Source organism: Ornithodoros turicata, chromosome 2, assembly GCF_037126465.1.
Source record: "Ornithodoros turicata isolate Travis chromosome 2, ASM3712646v1, whole genome shotgun sequence".
Classification (NCBI taxonomy): Eukaryota; Metazoa; Arthropoda; class Arachnida; order Ixodida; family Argasidae; genus Ornithodoros; species Ornithodoros turicata.
This window is the reverse complement of record NC_088202.1, coordinates 16,968,294-16,987,360: the sequence shown is the minus strand read 5'-3', so window position 1 is coordinate 16,987,360 and position 19,067 is coordinate 16,968,294. Positions and strand designations below refer to the sequence as shown.

The 19,067-nt window shown below is 46.0% G+C and overlaps 2 protein-coding genes across 3 annotated transcripts in view; both read right to left on the bottom strand.

Annotated features, from left to right (window-relative positions):
- Window positions 1-19,067, bottom strand: part of LOC135383160 (uncharacterized) — a 359,001-nt gene that overhangs the window by 16,996 nt on the left and 322,938 nt on the right. For both annotated transcript variants that reach the window (XM_064612753.1, XM_064612754.1), the window contains one exon: window positions 6,711-6,889. In XM_064612753.1, coding sequence (XP_064468823.1) covers window positions 6,711-6,780 — 70 coding nt within the window. In that variant the 5' untranslated portion in view covers window positions 6,781-6,889. The remainder of the gene's footprint in view (window positions 1-6,710; window positions 6,890-19,067) is intronic.
- Window positions 12,695-13,729, bottom strand: LOC135384352 (uncharacterized protein K02A2.6-like). The gene has a single exon (XM_064613558.1). It carries the CDS (start codon window positions 13,727-13,729, stop codon window positions 12,695-12,697), a length of 1,035 nt encoding a protein of 344 aa, XP_064469628.1.

Here is a 19,067-nt window from a genome sequence, read left to right as displayed (position 1 = left end):
GCGTTCATAGCGGAGTGGAAAAACAGTGCCCTGTGTTCCGGGGTCATTTCCCAGGGTTATAGTGCCTCGATCCTGTTCCTGAAAACGGAAACGGTATCAGCGAACTATAAGAAAAATATGTCGTCATTGCGCCGAACTTCTGTCTTTCGTAATTAAAAAAGTTTGTCAGTCAAAGCTAACATACCCTCTACACCGTAGAGCGCATCCTAGGCAGTGCAGTATCGTCGACAGCTTTGGAGCTGGCGCGGCTCGGATAAAAGCACGTGAGTACATAGTACCAGTGTTGGGCAGTAATAGTAATGTTTTGTAGTATAATACTCTTCCTGTAATACTTTTGAGTATTTGTATTATGTATTATAATACCCAAATTGAAGAAATTGACGTACATGTAATATCATTATCAAAAAGGTGTGATGCCAGTTCGAAAGTCCTGCCTACCGAGTGTCATCAATGAACTTTATGGGTAATTTTCCTGTGTTCGAGAAACGTTCGTTCACAAACAATGACCAAACACGCTCACCCCAAACTATATCAAAGAGAATGACCTCAGGGCCAGAGGTTACTGGAGGCCCTCAAGCATTCCTTCTATGCAGCGTCCCAAAGAATTAATCATTCCATTTGCAAGGCTTTTGTCAACTACAATAGTGCGTGTGCATCCAGTCAGGGTTTAGGTACTCTCACAACTGCCGTTTGAAACTCGTATGAACAGGCGATTTTTTGTCGTCCAAACTGAGCCGAATAATGACGGCCTCAGACTGAGAGCAAAGTGCCGATTGTGCTCGAAATTCACCCCCCTTGAAGTTCAGTGAATTCACCCCCACTCGAAGTTCCCCACCTTGAAACTTCATTTCAAAGTGGGGAACGATGGGACATCACCTATTTATTTAGTTGGCATGACATCGTAAACAGTGGTTTATCCAGAATCCCACGCATGGAGAGGTGTTGGAAAAAATTGGGGGGGGGGGGGTCATTATTATAGTTACGCCACTACGACTTAACATATTTCATTTCATCCAGAGATGCTAGTGCCACGGTGGTAGTTATTTGTAATGAATCGTTTTGAGCCCTATTTTGAATCTTCTCAATCTCGTCAGATAAAAACAGGGTCGGAGGATCCCAAACGGCGGAAGTATATTCCGGCTGGGGGCGGACAAGGGTTAGATAGGAAAGGCGCTTGATGTCAGCTGAAGCTAAATGGAGGTTACGTCGCAGGTATCCTAAAGTACAAGTAGCCTTGGCAGTAATGTTAGCGATATGCAGATTCCACGACAGATTAGATTGTAAAGTGACGCCTAAGTATTTGTAGGATGTATTAGAAGGAATAATAGCAGTGTCGAATCGGTACGTATGAGGAAATTTCGGTTTGTTCCTGCAAAATGGGACGTGACAGCATTTATCTATGTTTAGTGGCATAAGCCACTTCTTACACCCCTCATGTATTATTAAAAGATCTTGTTGGAGGTTAGTGAGGTCATTAGTAGTGGTTATGCGTCTATAAACTACACAATCGTCAGCAAACAACCTTATATTTGAGGTGATGTGAGGCGGGATGTCGTTAATGTAGATCATAAAGAGTAGTGGACCAAGAACAGTGCCTTGCGGAATGCGTGACACAACGTTGACGAATCCGGAAGTGTGGTTATTAGCTGCGACTGAATGTGAGCGCGTAGTGAGAAATTTAGAGATCCAGGTTAGGATGGACGGGTCAGTGGACATGCACTGGAGTTTTAGTAGCAGCCGATTGTGAGGAACACGGTCGAAGGTGCGAGAAAAATCTAAAGATAGCGTCAGTCTGATAGCCTTTGTCAAGGTTGTCATGTAGGTCATGTACAAACTGCGCAAATTGTGATTCGCATGAATGACCCGTGCGGAAACCATGTTGGTGCTGATAAATTATGTTTAGGCGGTCTAACTGACTGATGACGTGAGAGTAGATTATATGTTCTAAGATCTTGCATGGCACACCTGTAAGTGAAATGGGTCGATTTATCTGGGGAGCACTTATTTCCTTTCTTGTGGACGGGGATGACCTTACCTAATCGCCAGTCTAATGGTATCTGACCTGTGCTGACGGATTGTGAAAAGATGACTGATAGGTAGATGGCGGAAGTCTCTTTATTGCCTTTCAGAAGTTTAGAACCAATACTGTCAAAACCTGCTGAGGACATGAGCTCTAAAGAGTCAATTATTTTGATAATACCGGGTACCGTAATGACTAACGGTTCCATGGCAGGATATGGAGATGGTGGAGGTAAGGGAAAGGCCAAGGGGTCTTCGACCGTGAAGACGCTGGCGAAGGTACGACTAAAAATGTTGCAACATTCAGGTGGTTCAACCCCCAGGCCGTTCTCGTTAGTAAGTTGGATGTCCGAACTGTAGCGCGGGTTGATTATATTCCAAAACTTGTGGGGGTTAGTACGGAGGATAGAATGAAGGTCGATCTGAAAGTGTTTTTACTTCGCTAACCTCAGCGGTCGCTTATATTGTGATAGGCACGAACGATATCTGCTCCAGGCGCTATCAGTGCTTCTGCGCTTAGCATCTCTAAATAATCGTTTCTTCTTGTTGGACAATGATTTTTGCGTGTGGGTAAACCATGGTGCAGAGGAACAAGAAGGAATAGATATCTTGGGTATGTGGGCGTCGGCAAGATTAAGTAGCGTTGTTTTAAAGAGCGTCCAGTTTTCTTCGACTGAGTGTAGAGCGCTGCCGGTTATGAAAGAAGGAATTGAGTTGTTTAGCTCGTGATTGAGGGCTTCGAAATTGGCTTTATCACACAAGTTTATTACCTTTCTTGCAATATGCTGGCGAGGAGCGTTTATGCGGTAGAAGAAATGCAAGACTTTGTGATCACTAAGCTCGCCCACTGTTGAGATAGATTCGATGGTGCCAGGCGCAGATGATAATACGAGGTCGAGAGTATTTGATGTAGAGGCAGTTACTCTTGTAGGAAACATTACGACCTGGGTGAGGTTGAAGTCACGACACATATCGATGAAATCTTTGTCAATGGTAGCGGAACTAGGTATAGCACCTTTATTGGACCATGTGATGCTAGGTGGATTAAAATCACCCATGAGAGAAATGCAGTGGTTAGGGAAGTTGGTTGAGATGAACGATATATCATTGCGTAGGTCAGTAACAAAATCAGACCGATCACTAGGAGACCGATAACAAATCTCAAACACAGAACTGGTGCTTACACACTCAACACTTAGCCATAGTATCTCTAAGCAGGATGTTGTGTTAATAATCGATGATGCGATACAGGTTTTGACGGCAATGAGAACCCCTCCTTCCTCGCCTACCCTCTCTGTCACGGCGGAAATATTTGAATTCATTGTTGTGGGGCAATATTTCCGTGTCAGAAATGTCCGTAGACAACCATGTTTCTGTGAGAGCGATTATGTCGGCGTCAGACGAGGCCATCAAGCTGAACAGGTCGTCCCGCTTAGGTATGACACTTCTAATGTTCGTAAATAAGACGGAGAGGGGACGTGAAGAGGAGCTTTCACGTGGCATAAGACACCTGGGGGTTTAATCACTTCCATCGTTCACGAGCCAACGAGGGGCAGAGCTCTCGTTAACACGAACACGTGACACGTTTCACGAGACGCGTGACGCGCGTTTTTCGTTAACGGGACAAAGGCGTAATCTCTTGCTCGCGTAACGACAGACGGTGTCGTCCGCCTAACGAATGTATTCACGTGCTCACAGACTTCATCGACTACATGGGTCATGATCTAACGAGGCGCGAGGCACTCGGGAGCTCGAGCACGTTGTGTATGACGCGCTCTTTTCGTTAAAGTGACAGGGGCGTAATCTCTCGGTCCAGTTACGATCGAATTAGATCGTTTGCCTAACGAGTGGATCTACCCACTCGTTAGAATGTTTAACATCTTCATTTGGAGATTTGCAGAAACGGAGTTTCTGGAGAAACGAACATGTATTGCTCCACGACCGTGTACAAAATGAAATGCTCCCCTTTTCATCGTATTTACACCCAATGACGTCCAGTTTCTATTTACAAAAGTCAAGCGCCAAAGACACAAAGTTCGCCCAAGATTCAGAGGGACTGTCGCTAAGACCGTGAAACACGAGGTTGTTTATACGCATTCGATTTTCAAGGTCATCCATTTGGCCTTTCATTATATTTATACTAATTGCAAGCGAACCTGACGTAATAGACAGATCTTGGACTTTAGTGCGGATTTCATGGAGCGATGAGAGCTCAGACTCTATGGTAGAAACCTTTATGGCTAGATCGCTGACCTTGGAGTCGGTAACATTTAGCCTTGACTTGATCTCTTTTATTTCACCGAGTAGCTCTGCCTGTCCGGCTTCGATGCGGGGCAGTATTGATAAGCTCTGTAGGATTTGGGTTATTTCATCCTCGGTACGAGGGCCAGGGTTTAACTCGATGTCTATATCATTACCGACATGTGTCTAAACCAGGAACCCCAAACGCACACGTAGGGGGTACACAGGTAAAAAGTCAGGGGGTGTCACTGAACATTTCGGGGGTGTTATGGGGTGCAGTGGGGTCTGGATAAATCACTGATCGTAAATGATTGTCGTTGCCCGTCGTTGATGTTTCACCAGCTACGATTGACTGCACGAGCATCCTTCCAACAGCGCTTTCTAGAGCACACTTGTAGGCGCTGCATTTCTTCTATTTTAGATAATGGTATTGTAATATTCCTCCCTGAATTCACCCTTTCTGTTCATCTGAAGCATGAACAAATCATAAAGCAAACAAACGCGCACTAAAGGACTGTCTATTCGAGAAAATACTCCTCTTACAATGTAAATGCCTCCAATGAACAATGATTGAAGAAGATAATGTAGTGGGCCGCAAATTCTGTACTTGTGGCCGTACTTTCGCCTTTTCTTTCGTGATAATCCGCATCGTAGAGTTGAGTTTTCAGGCTAATGTATTCCTAGTGTTAGTGGTGTAATACACAGAAGTATTAGTATTATGTATTATAATACCTAAAATTCAAAGTATTATGTGTTAGTATTAGAATACTGATTTCTCGCAAGTATTATGTATGTGTATTATGATATAAAATATGAGTATTACTGCCCAGCCCTGCATAGTACACAAAGTTCCCGCGCCCTCGAAATATATTCCCCGGTCTGTGCGTTTGTGGCCATGGGCGCATACGCCCCCCTCTCGCTATACTGCGATGGGGGCAAGGGGGGATTTGTGAAAATGGTGCTCTCTTTATTCATACGTGGTTAAAATCCTGGGAACACCTGTGTCTGTGCCCATGTGCCAGACGCGGTATAACTGCTTTTATTGCTGCAGAAATTAAAACTGCTGTACAGCAGTTCTTGCAATTCCTTATGTATATTTCCACTGAATGTCTTCGACACAAGTGTGTCGAGATGTTCACGTTCAAGGCAGCAGTAATTGTGGTGGAATTTGATGTGAGTTAGAGCACAGATTATGTGTGCCGAACTGTGTGTCGACAATTGTGCCGAAGGTGTTCACGCGCGGTTCACGTTCGTTTGGAGATCTTCACAATAGAAGTATTACATACCATCGATAGTGGTCATGGTCTCTGAAAACAGAGGCCATGGTGCAAGCAAAACGTAAGAAAAGACCACTGGTGGTGGTGGTGGTGGTTGTGGTGATAGGGCTTGCCGTTGTCGGCCTCACGTAGAAAAAGACCACTGGCTTGTAGTGTCTCAATCGCCGCTGCCGCCAATCGTCGTGCTGCACCAGAGCACGCGCTGTCGCCTATACCGTTGAGCACCACGAGAGCAAATGGATAATAAGGCATTCTGTTCGGTCCTACATTATCGTCCATTGCCTACTTGTCTCTTATTCGCGATCTCTAAAGTTCATGAAAATATTGCCTTGAAGCTCTAATAAAGTTCAGATTGATGTTCAACTCGAGGCATTTAGTGGAATGTATATATCACGATACATAACCTACTTGGATTATGTACAAGTTTAGTATTGACACAAAATTTACAAAACTAACGCAATTAATTCAAAATGTTTTGTCACCATGCTCTCTTTGTTCCTTTTTCCCCATATAGTAGCGGGCATGGGATGGGACATCCCACGAGTCCGGTGTTAGCGCACTGGGTCGTCATAAAGCGATGCCTTCCTTATTTAAGGGAACACAAAGGTGTATTTTGAACGCGAACATACGTCTAACATCGAACCCATTTTCGTCGTTCAGTCTCCTCTCCTAACGGCGACGATTATAGGCGGACGGGCTGGCAGGGAATCGCTCACCCCACGAAGCATACTACGCGCTCCACCTGCTGCTCCCACGATGAGCGGAGTCAACGCAAATTTGGGAATCTGCGACGTGGTTGTGACCCCCCAGCTTTTCAACGGCCTCCCACCCTGTGCAGGGGAAGGCGAAGCAAAAGCAGACTTGCGAAGCTACGAAATGGCGATGAACTCGCTTCAACTTTCGATGCATGAAGTGAGATGTGCGTCCTTAAATTTCTGCTTTTTGATACCTGCTATCTTCTGTGGCTGCATGTACTCACATTCATCCGTGTGTGAATTAAAAAAAAAAAGCTAGTAGACCGGAGTCCTGCCTCTTTGGTGCTACATGTACATGTCCCTTGTTCCCTCTCGCACATATCTAACATGTCATGTAGGCAGTACATGGTGTCACATGAATCTGCGCGGCGTCTTCAGTAAGTGTAAGTGCGGTGCATGGTGTCGAATACAAACTCACCTTGTAGACAGGCAACGAAGAATGCCCCATGAACGGAACTTGTGCGCGTCCTACAGAGCGCTCCGGTCATGTCATGGCATCGGAGGGAACCAGGCTCCGTCTGGCCGCTGCTGTTTCTTTTCACTCCTCCAACACGTATTCATCCGGACCGACTCGTGGCCACAGTGCCCAGAAGCATCCTGGTATAGAACAAAATAAGGAATATGAACGAGAGTGGACAGCAAACTGTCCCAGTGGAACAATGCATGCAGTATAGTAATATCGCACACTTGCTGCATTGGAGTGAGACCCACAGTAATTGTTTTTACACCTTTCGGATGTGAAGGAACAACCCTTTGTGATGTATGTTGCACGCAGTACAGAAGGGCGTTTTGAATAAAAAAGGGTGTTTCTTTATAAAAATACAAATTTTGCACGTTGAAACGTGGAAAAATTGCTGTGCGACCACTACTACCCACGTAAGTAAGGCACATGAAATAGATAATGACAGCTGTTTATACATGTATAGAGACACGACAAAGTTGGTAGGAGCTAAAGAATTAACAGGAAAATAACACAGGGGATTATCAGTACTAATTTGTGAGGAGTCAACGTTTCGGCAAACAGCGCTGCCTTTCTTTATCCTATTTACTATAAACAGCGTTTACGTTCACTTCTCACTAACTTCCGCTGAACATACAGTTAGTACTCATGAAGATAGCACAATAGTCAGAAACGTCAAAAGGTTTCCAGAAAGCGAAAAACATCGCAGACGGACACACTAAAGTATCCTTGTCCCTTTTAGCGCGTACCTCCGGGGAAGGAAGTCCCGAGAGCGAGTAATTTTGCATGGTACATGGTCAAATTCCAACCGCACATATAGAAATGAGTTATATTAACATAGAAAATGCAAGCAAGCGGGTGTAGACTAGTTGCAGCACAAGGACTAGTGGTGGCTCAGGGAAATGCTACGACAACAACTTGGTGACCTTAGGCGTTCAGAAGAAATGAACGGCGCATCAAGTTTGGCCTGAAGTAAACAAGTTCATTAGAATGGCTGAGTGGGCCTGTTGGTGCATAGCTGTACGAAGAAATTGGAGCTGTAAGGACAAGGGACATAAAGAACACACGTAGCAGCTACAAGCAGTTAAAAGGAGCAGCTGGTCCCGTGTACGTGTGTTCTTTATGTTCCTTGTCCTTACAGCTCCAATTTCTTCGTATATTGAACAAGTTCAGCTGGCCGTAAGTTTCTTCGACCTTCGATAAACCATGCTCTTCGATTTACAATAAATGGCACACTAAACTATGCACTAGTCACTAGAGAGTTTTTAGGAAACCGTTGATAACGTGGCTTGCGTCGAACCGTATCAACCGGAACCAATCAGTGGACAAGACTCTGAGTCAGACATGACTGCGATTGGCTCCAATAGACGCGATAACCTTAACAACGGTGTGCTAAAAGCCTAAAACTGACTACTATCACACTGGGTGATATTTCGCAGCTGAACAGACCCCGTGTTTGATATAAAGTGTACAGGCTAATCCCGGATGCCGTTTGTCATAACTGAGAGGACTGAGAAGATGGCGGCTAGCTGCCATGCACTTGAATTTAAGTTCCAGTAAAGACATTACCCTTTTATTGCGCTCATTGCTCATACCTGTGTCCTCTACAGTATTGCAAGCGATGACAACTCATCAAAGGAACATCGCTCACAGAGTTACAGCTGTGGCTCCATCTGTACGTAAAAATATATAACACATGGTTGCCAAAAGGGTCTCGCACGGAACCACAGTAGAATATCTTTGAACGGAACCTGAGGGGACCACGAAAATATGTTCCATCTATCAGGAGTTCCATTTACTAACGAAATGTGGCATTGGATATTAGGCGCTGTCTTCGAATGTTTCCAGAACTTCACAATCCTGAATAATCCGTCAACAACCCTTGTCAACAATGATGTAGCAAACATGATTTACAAAAGGAAGAAATATTGAGGAAAACATTAAATTGCCGTTTTTGGCCAGTTTTATTATACCGGGGAGGGGGGGGGGTTAGGTCACAACAGCTTAATATGTCATTACTGACGTGTGTCCGAGGCTGAAATTACAAGGGGACCCCGTGTAAGGGGAACACAGGTAAAAAACTTTGAGGGTGTCCGCAAACATTTGGGTGGAGGTGTAGGAGGATCTGGATAAATCACTCACACCGCCCATTGCAGAGAGTTTATGCAAGAAGAGTTATCGATGTTGCTGTTCAAAAAAGTTGGCAGAAGTTTGCTAACTTTTGCAAGGCAACCACTAACCAAATTGTTAATAACACATATATTCTTTGCAAGTGTGGACGCACGGTGTGCACGCTTCTGTGCCGGAAAGCTAAGGGAAAGCTTAGCCTAGACACTTAATGAAGTGGCAATCACAACCACAATCACAAAGTTGCACAGCACTTGAAAACCCAAAACCTGTTCAGTGAGTTCCATTTTTTTTACAGTGATAGCTGTATGAGGAAACTTGTTTCTCAAGGACGGCGTAGGTCCTGACTTCAGACTCTGCGTGCCGTTGGTTGGCGCAGCAGCAAATCGGAGAACACATGAAACGACGTCAGGAGCCACGCACAGTCGTTGAGAAAAGTTTCGTCCTTGCCACAAAACGGCAGCCGTGTGGGGTACAGCTTAGGACAAAAGTTCAAGGAACACCGGGGTGTCGCATTTGACCATTGGAGCTACATCCTAGCAGCAAACAGGAGCGGACACACATACTGAGAGATGGATAGAGTAGCCGGTCACCCGTTTCTTATTCGACCTCTTCTTGATAGCTAGCGAGGGGCCACTCCGATGAAGAAACACGCCAGCGTCGTGTCCCGTAAACTTTTGTCCCAAGCTGTACAAGTACAAGCGTCGTCAGTGTACCACACGCTATGTGGCAGCCACGAAGAGTCCGTATGACCTGTGCGGATAGGGAGCGTAGGGCTCGGCACGCTGGTGTACAACGCAAACAGTATAGCACACCGAGGGGACAAGCAACCAAATCCGCATTGGCTGCACAACGACAACATGACCAGGAACGCAAAGCAGCCGCGATGAGACGAAGGCGGGAAGACCCGGAAGTTGGGAAACGCGAGGTCGAGGCCAAGAGACGTAAACTGTCGCAGACCTGTGCACCTGAAACGAGTGCGCGTCTGTCGGAGTTTACACTGGCCGACGCACATTTTGACGAGAAGTTGTTGAAGGACGAGTTTGGACATGTTTGTGACGTTCGCGGTGGGTTGCGGTTTCGCGCCGACGTGGCGTCCGTACGCGCGCAACACCGCCAACTGTTGGCTAGGGAGTTCACGCAGGAATGTGTGGCAAACTTAAAGGGGGGGGGGATTCTTCATGTGCGTGCGCAATGCAACCGTGAGCATCTGGCTCTTATTGCGCGTGCACGATACACCTATCGTCGTTACTTCTTCGCACGTGGGTTGCGAAAAGGCCTGAATTTTTTGTTTTGTTTACCCGGTGGTGTCAAAATCTTGCTTCCGATAAACGGGAACAATTTTGCATTGCATAAATGACAGATCAAACAACTCCATGGCTGTTGTGCCGTTCGAGCAGCACTTCTGTGGAAGCGACTTCTGTTTAGCAAGGTTGCGCACACAAATGCTGTTAAAGGGGTTCTGACAGCTTGATAGATGTGGTTGATTATATCATGCTCAGATTCCATTGCACACGGGAGTATTGCATACTCTGCACAGTATTGTAAAAAGAATTATCTTTCTACGTGTTGTATTTGGGGATATATGAACCCTTGAACATATACGTACTCCTCAAGCTCTGACAGCAGAGCTCCGACCATTTCCATTGGCAGTCGTAAGCACGTCACCTCTCTCGCGCTTCCTCAGTGGCAGAAACACCTGCCATGACGCCACAGACGAATGAGTTTCGGTATTCGCGGTGCGGTTTTTCTGCGCGTCTATTACCCCCGTTGCTGCAAAGCTCGGAACGTAAGTTCACGTCGATGGAAATAATTTCGTTTTACATATATTTCGAACAACTTGAAACGAAGTGTCGCAACCCCTTTAAGGAAGAGAGGCATGCCGGAAGAACTAAACGATCAGATAATAGGGAGTTTTAGAATAGCATGCTCAGGAACTTTGCGTGCGCGAGAAATAGCGTTATCGCCACTGCGCATTTCCATAACGCAAACTTAGCTTTTGCGTTTTGCGCGAGCTCGCTATTTATTGGGAATTGCCGGACCACGCAGAGCTGGCTTTGTGGCTCTGCGTTGCTTTCGTGGCCGAAGAGAAACTGCGTGAGCATTTTTAACATAGCAGGCGGACGCCGTAATTTCGAAACTCGCATTACGTACTCCATCGTCTGCTATAAATGTCCCCAAGTAATAAACAAGATACCGTGAGTTGTCTTGCGCTAACATATATTTTTCTTAGGAACAACAAAGCTTGTAGGAAAAGTAATTCCTCTGTGTTTTTTATTGACCATTCTTTTTTGAGTGTTCGCTTCTAGCCGTAACGGTGCTGCAAGCGACGGACGCAAGCCAGCAGCTTTACGGTACGGAAAGCACTGTGCGGACAGTCGCGTTGCGCATGATATTGCGTTAACGTTTTGCGTTTCCAACTAACGATATTTTAAAATTTCCTATTGGCGCATGCGGATCTGAGAGCAATCAACACCTGCTAGATTGCTTCAGGCCTGCGCGCTTACGTCACCCACGGAGGCCTGCCTGGCTTTGCGAGCTGCTTCGATCTTTCTTCTTCTTCGCGCTTTCATGGACGTCATAGGAGCATCCACAGCAGCAGGCCTTCCTGTGTGACGTTGTGTCACGGGGGCGCAGGCCTTCTTCTGTCTAGGACAGGGGTGCCGAACTCATTCGTGTCCTCGGGCCGCATTGGGCCATGGAGGAACTACGCGAGCCGCATACCACGGGTTTGGGATACCCTGTTCCTGATATAAATGACGCAACACAGAACTTCCGATGACATAAAACGTATATATTTGCGTAGCTGAATCACATGGTCAGCATTTTTATTTGCTGTGTGCTGAGGAAACTTGGCAACTGCTTCTTTTGACTATTGCGTCAACATCGGATGAAAGTGATTGCGCAGTTGCTATTTTAAGGGCTGCCCTGAGGTGTTCGTTTGTGAGTTGTGAGCGTAACTTTGACTTACTCAGATTCATCACAACAGAAAACGCCTACGACCTATGGCAGAAAGACCTATGTTGATACAGTTGTCTTGCGACGTAAGACCAGGAATTATTATTATTATTAGACGTCTGCTGTACCGAACATGGACAGGTTTATCTTGCGACAACATACGTATCTTCGGATACTTTCGTCCAACGCAAGAATAAAACGAAGCCGCACCACCTTCAGCGAATTTGTTCTATATCGGTACTCTCACTGCATGTCACGCAATTCCATTTGTAAATCATCAGGAACGTTGTCCACAGCTGCAGAAAACGGCGACCCAAAAAGCCCTGTTCCAAGTATGCTGTACTCGAAGAATCTTTCACTCGAGAGATCACCAAGCCTGCCGAACCGGTTCTTTTTTGGTGCCATTGAAGGACCAATATTACAAATTGGCCATGTACGGTTTGCTCAGAAATTTGGTAGCAAAGTACTAGTAATATCAATTTGAGTAAAAATCAGCCACGCAGGGGGAGGTTTAGAGAGTCATAAGCGAAAACGACGAAAATACCACAGAGACCCAGACATGGAACGTCGAAGTTTCAACAACAACAACAACAGCGAATTTATTTTGAGATGGAGAGTGGGGAGGTTCATCGCCAGAGGCGATACTCTACCCCATTGCTGGTGGGGATGTGGGGAACAAATAATGAGCCCCTTCACAATAACGATCCAGGTCCGATTGTGTCTGAAGTGGACCAGGCTACGTGGGGACACTGTTTATTTCACGGAAGCCAGAACCCGAATGCCAGCTGACTAGCAGCTGCTCACGAGACTCGCCATTCTTCATCCTCAATATCGCTGCCGGTTGAACTGCAGCGCCACTACAATTTAAGTTTCCAGTGGCCTTTTTTGATGGGGTCCAGCATCCACAGTTTCTGGCCGATTACGAAGCTGCGATCGCGGGTTCGAATGTCGTGGTTCCTCTTCTGTCTAGCACGGGCTTTTCTCGAGGACTCAGACGTGCTCACGTCCTGAGCATTGTCCGGACACACCAGATCCAGCACCGATCGGTAGTGTCTGCGATTTAGAAGTTCACATGGTGGACGACCTGTCGTTGCATGAGGAATAACGCGATATTTGAAGACGAAATCGCGCACTCGATCCCATTCTCCTCCCTCCGAAGTAGAACGGCGAACGGCTGTCTTGAACGTTCGTACAAAGTTATCTGCGAGGCTATTCGATTTTGGATGGTGTGGAGGAGCGAAGATATGACGGATTTCCTTTGCTCCCAGATAGTTTCCGAGAACCTCGCTGGTAAACGGGGGTCCGTTATCCGCAACAAGGACGTCAGGAAACCCGTTCTGGGCAAATACGTCAGCCAATGCGTCCACTGTCTTGCTGGCGGTGGTCTTGGACATGCATTTAACGTCAGGACATTTTCTGAGTGCGTCGATGTCGATTAGGTAATTGACTCCTTGCAGTTCAGCAAAATCCCCGTGAAGCCGGACCCAAGGCCCGTCTGGAGGTTCCCACTGGTGTAAGGGTACCGGTACATCTTGAGCGGCCACTGCCGCACACGGGTCACAGTGCTTCACCTTCATCTCGATCGCCTTGTCCAACCCAGGCCACCAGACGTATGAACGTGCCAACATCTTCATCTCAGTCTGTCCAACGTGACAGTCATGGAGGATGTCTAGCATCGCTTCTCTGAATGTGGGGGGAATGACAGTACGCAAGCCCCATAGGACACAACCCCTGCGGACTACCATTTCTGTCTGCCGCTGAGAGTATGGAACCAACTCAGCGGGAACACTTGCGGGCCAACCCTTCTCGATGTAGTCTACCACCCTGGGGAGGAACACAGCGCTGGCCGTAGCTTTTGCGATCTCTTCGGCGGTTATTGGAAGGATGGACATGCTCTCATCTTGGATGGCATCGATTTCACAATGAACGCTGAAGATTTCCTATTGTCCGGACCGGTCGAATTCTGCATCCCGGCCTTCCGGAAGACGAGATAGACCATCTGAATTAGCGATGTCTTTCGTTCCTTTGAATTCGATATCGTAGGTGTAGCTCATCAAAATAAGTGCCCAGCGCTGTAGACGACTCGCTGTTGAGACTGGTATTCCTTTTCTTGACCCGAAAATGGTGGTTAAGGGCTTATGGTCGGTGTAGAGGAAAAAAACTCCTTCCTCATAGGTATTGATGAAATTTTCTCACACGAAAGATGATGGCAAGTGCCTCTCGCCCTATCTGAGCGTACTTCGTCTCTGCTGGCGTGAGTGTCTTAGATGCGTGAGCTACCGGTCTGTCTTTGCCATTGATACGGTGATAGATGACTGCGCCGAGTCCTTTTGAAGAAGCATCAACCGCTAAGAAGATGGGCTTCTCCGGATCGTAGTGAGTCAGGATCTCGGCGGATGTCAACATTCTCTTGACAGTCTCAAAAGATGAGACACTCTCTAAAGCTTCTACGCATGCGGCTGACCACTTCCACGCCATACCTTTCTTTAACAAGTCGGCTGCTCTTGTCTTGGTCGTCAGAAATCCTGGCCACACGCAAGGCAGCTTCGAACCTCACGTGATAGGGGTTTCGACTCCTCTTTGGCTGGGTCAAAGGTTCCTGGACTCCTGAAATGATGTATGCCCTCCGCAGACCTCGCGGCAGTTGGTGACGGAGGCATCTCCGGGAGAGACATTACTGTAACAGCTCGTCGCCAGTTGAAGTGGACCAGACTACTTGGCTACACTGTTTATTCCACGGAAGCCAGAACCCGAATGCCAGCTGACTAGCAGCTGCTCACGAGACTCGCCAGTCTTCATCCTTAATATCGCTGCCGGTGGAACTGCAGCGCCACTACAGTGTCCAGAAATGTCAGAAGAGCTTTGAGCGGAGATCGTTGCTGGGCTGGATTGGGCCAGGAACCAAGCAATTTCGATAGGGAGAAGGGGCGAGAGTCCAGCTGACTCAGAGACTCAGAGAGTGCGGTTCGGGAAGGTTGGCAGTGGGGGCAATGAAGAAGCTTGGTGAAGTTTCAACATATAATCATGCGACAAAAGGTTGATTATGATGGACAGTTGAAATTTGGACGTTCCCTGTCTGTCTCTGTTTCTTTCCTCCTCAAGCAATGGGATGGGTGGCTCCTCAGCGGCGAAACATCCCACTACAACATCATCACTTATTTGCTGTTGTTGTTGCGTTACTTTCGTCGTCTTGGCTGTTGTCATGTGCCAACGGGCCCGTTCGTCTCTTATTTAGAGAGTCATCGGCTACTACAGGTCAATGGCAACAGTTTTCTATGACTAACCAATGCAAGATAAACTGCACGGGTACAGAGCCCAGACAACGCCCAGTAGAACGCCGCGACCGTTCATAGAGCTTGGGACGATTTTTTTTCTTTTTTTTCTTTTTCTTTTTTTGCTTGGGGCCCATGCGGGCCGCCTGGGCACCTGTGCCATGCGGGCTCCTGTTCACGTCTGTAAGCCGCTCATAGCGACAGTTGGTTCGCGGCGTTAAGACATAATTAAAAAAAAAAGCGGACCTGCGGGCATCTTTCGTTCTGAAAGCTCTACAGTGGCACTTTTCGTGTAAATCTTTCTGTACGTTAGTCCAGTAGCTCTCCGAAAGCACCGCATTTAATGTAGCGTACACTCTAGGAACAGAACTGGGCCACATAACATGGTGGAGGCCAACCAATGTGCGTAATGATAAGGTTAGTACTCCTAATTTGAGGGTAGAGCGGGGCGTACTGCACCTTTTTATGACCATAAACATAACGAGAAGAGTCACAAAAGGACGCACGGCTCCCGTTTTAGCAGAATCAGGAGAGAGAGAGAGAGCGAGAGAGAAAGAGAGAGAGAGAGTGCGATATTTTGCGAAATGACGGTTGCCTAGGAGGGTGCAATGTGGTTGAGTTCGATTTTCACAGTTCACTTCTCAATAAGTTTCAAATTTGAGTACGATAACACCTAGATGTACAGCATCCAAAAGGCAAAACAGCCAACAAACATGAGTGCATGAGGGAATTTCATGAAAATGAAGTTTTCTTTGACTGTGGGCACAAAAGACTCACTGCCTGTGAGGCTTCCGTTGAGGGGGACGTTGACTTGTGATCGGGATGAATCTTTACTGCCGAATAACGTTTGTGTTTTGCTTATGGTGCAGGCATGTCAATCATCCGCGCAATGAATTCGAAGGAGTTAAACCTTATTCGGTCCAATGTGCAGGCTCACGCCTAATATTTTCATCGATAGGCAGAGCTCTTCGTGGATCGCTTTGAAGCCACATGTTCGCCTCCTCATACTGTATTTAAAGATTTGCAATTGCAAGCCATGGTTCTACGTAAACATGGAGAACAGCATCCCCCATTCAAACCACGTCGCTGTCCCGCCTCTGTCAGACCAAATCTATTCGCTGTGAGCCCCCATCTTACTAATGGCGAAGCGAACACAAATGTATAAGACACAAAATGGAATATTCAAAAGCCTCAATTGGGAACAAAGCACCAGCTACAGGTGTGCGATGCATATTGTTAAGCGTAGGATAAGCTTTATTGCCTCAAAGGTGCCTACGGACCTTATCAACGCCTCGCGACCGCGTTCGTGTGATTTATCTTTCTTTTCTCCTTTTCTTTCCTTTTCCTCCCTTTTCCTTCGTTTCGTTTGTCCCCTTTTCTTTTTTTAATAAGAAGCCGACCCCTGTCTGGCTGACCTTTCGTTTTTGTCTTTAATGAACCTTCATGCCCCCGCTCGCAGAGGTTACCGGGGTTCTGAGCACGAGCTCCGGGGTCCGCTTCGTTATCTACCTGTAACAATATTTCGAGTATGATACGAGTATCTGTTCTTTCTTTCTTAGTTTCAGTGTATCTTGGCAATCTTTCGTGTTTCTTTTTTTTGTTTTGTTTTCTTTGCTAATGCCATTATGAGTTTGGCTGTATGTCAACTGACATCGCGTCAGTCCGTGCAATGCTCATTATACTCCAACAAGTTCAAGTACGTATTGTAAATCCAAAGAATTTCGGGCACGATGTCGGGAATAGTCTTCCATTAAAAAGCGCTCCATATGATCACGCATAACGTCTGCCTTCATCTCGAACGCGCCACTGAGAATGGTATGCGGGATATGCTTCTGAAAGAAGGAAATGATTTTGAAATATAATCCCCCATACATCTCCTCGTGTCTGCCTTTGTCAAAACTGCACCGCGTGATGTCTTATGAAAGTCGTAAAATACGACTCTTACGAGAGAGTCAAAAGGACGCCTACCAAATATTGATTTCAATTTTACTACTGTCTTTGTGTTGCATAAATTGCTCGGTTGTCGTTGTTTTCCGATATTAAGCTTTGTTCTCCGTGACAGTGAATGGCGGTGCTACGTACTTTTTGCCACGGATGCTAGTCTTTCGGAATGTTCTTATTCCATAACGCTTAAAGCCGACACTATAGGAATGACAAGAAAAACGCCCGAAAGAAGGGCTGCGGGCTTTTTGTTGTGTTGTTTTGCTAGGCGATGACTTGCTTTCTGAAATTTCTTTCATATCACTAATGTTTTTGCTGCATGATAAAGACGACATCCTGAATTTTCTCTTATCGATACCAGTACAAGTTAAAGTGCTTATCACACATCCCCCGCTGTTACACCGGGAAAGTGTAAGAGACATTTATATGTATCGACGTGTCGGACATGCACAAAATACTGCGCAAAAGTATTTAATAGGACACTGAATACTCCGCGTAAAAGGTATTTAAAACAGAGTGAACTTCATCCGCCATACTTAAAGGGAGACTTCGCAAGGATTCGAAAAAATTAGTTGAGCGTCATACAAAACACGAACCACCCCTTCGATACCAAATACAACATTCGCATTCATTTTGCGCGAGTAATTAATTCGTAAATGATTACAATAGCAAAACGAAACCGAAATGCGAAGAGCAAAAAACAGAGCTCCATACTATGGCGGTTCATCCGGAGGAGGATACCGTGACGTCACCCAGCATTGTCGTCTGCTTCCCGGCTGCATTCTCCCTTGCCGGATGCCGGATGATGTCAGGAGTGTGTTGCTTTCAGTGTCCTCTCGCTTCACAGAGGCGAAGCGCTCGCTTCGTAATAATTTCGTTTGAATAAAATCTAGGCAGTTTTGGAACCAAATATTTCCTGCACATGATCCTGACATGCCAAATGGTACGGATATACCAGAACATTTGAGTGATTTTGTTGCGGAGTCCCACTTTAAGCAAATCTTTTATTTGCAAGGTCTTGGTGCCAAGTAATGTTTGGTGAACTTTGGTGAACTCAAGTAAACTTTGGCGATATGTTATGACCCAAAACTACGTAAGACCTCCTGTATGTCAGCTCGGGTATTTCAACTTGTGGTGCGTGTTTATTAATTTGATGACCAAAGCAATAAACGCCTAGATTATCGTGTACCTAATCCCCTGGAGATTCACCTCGCAATATGAATAAGAACGGTTTTCTGACGAAGGGATCGAGCTATTAACAAGCAAGGCCAAGCGTGGGACCAGCCTATTATACCGGAGGATAAATAACAGATGTGCCAATTCGCCCCCCCCCCCCCAAACAAAAAAAAAAAAAGAAAAAAAAAGAGAAAGGAAAAAAGGGAAACGTTCCATTGAGCTGAAAATCGGGACACGCTGTGGAAGTGTGCTGGATATGGCTTGACGAGGAAGGAAAGTATTTTGAGCACTGAGCTGCAAATACTGAAAAAAATCTTAAATACAAAAATCTTAAATACGTTAAAAATACTTGTCGCAAAAGGTATTGAGTAGAGTACCAAAATACCGGGAAAATATTTAAAATACCGTATTTTGCGTACGTACTGAAGGTACGTACAGGTATGGACGTAGTGCTCGCGTTCCAAGGTTTACAGTGAAGGACATAGATCTCCTGGCTTCCTGTCAGTGGACAACTGACATTCCCGCCCTCTATGCCAACGCGCATTCACAAAGATGCCTCCATCCTGAATTGTAATCACATTAAGCTCTAGAAATATTTCTATATCTAAGATCAATGGATGTCATAATATTTCGTCCAAGCTGAGCCATCTACAGGGTTCGCCAAGATAAACTTCGGGGTTTGTAACGAAGATAAAACCAATAACAACAGCGTCGAAAAGCTAAAGTATGTGTTAGAGGACGTATTATGCCCCAAAATTGTATGTCGATACTGCCACTTGCTCCGTTTCTCTGCTGATAAATCGTGAAAATTAAAAAACCGCCGCTGCCTAATCGGCTATAC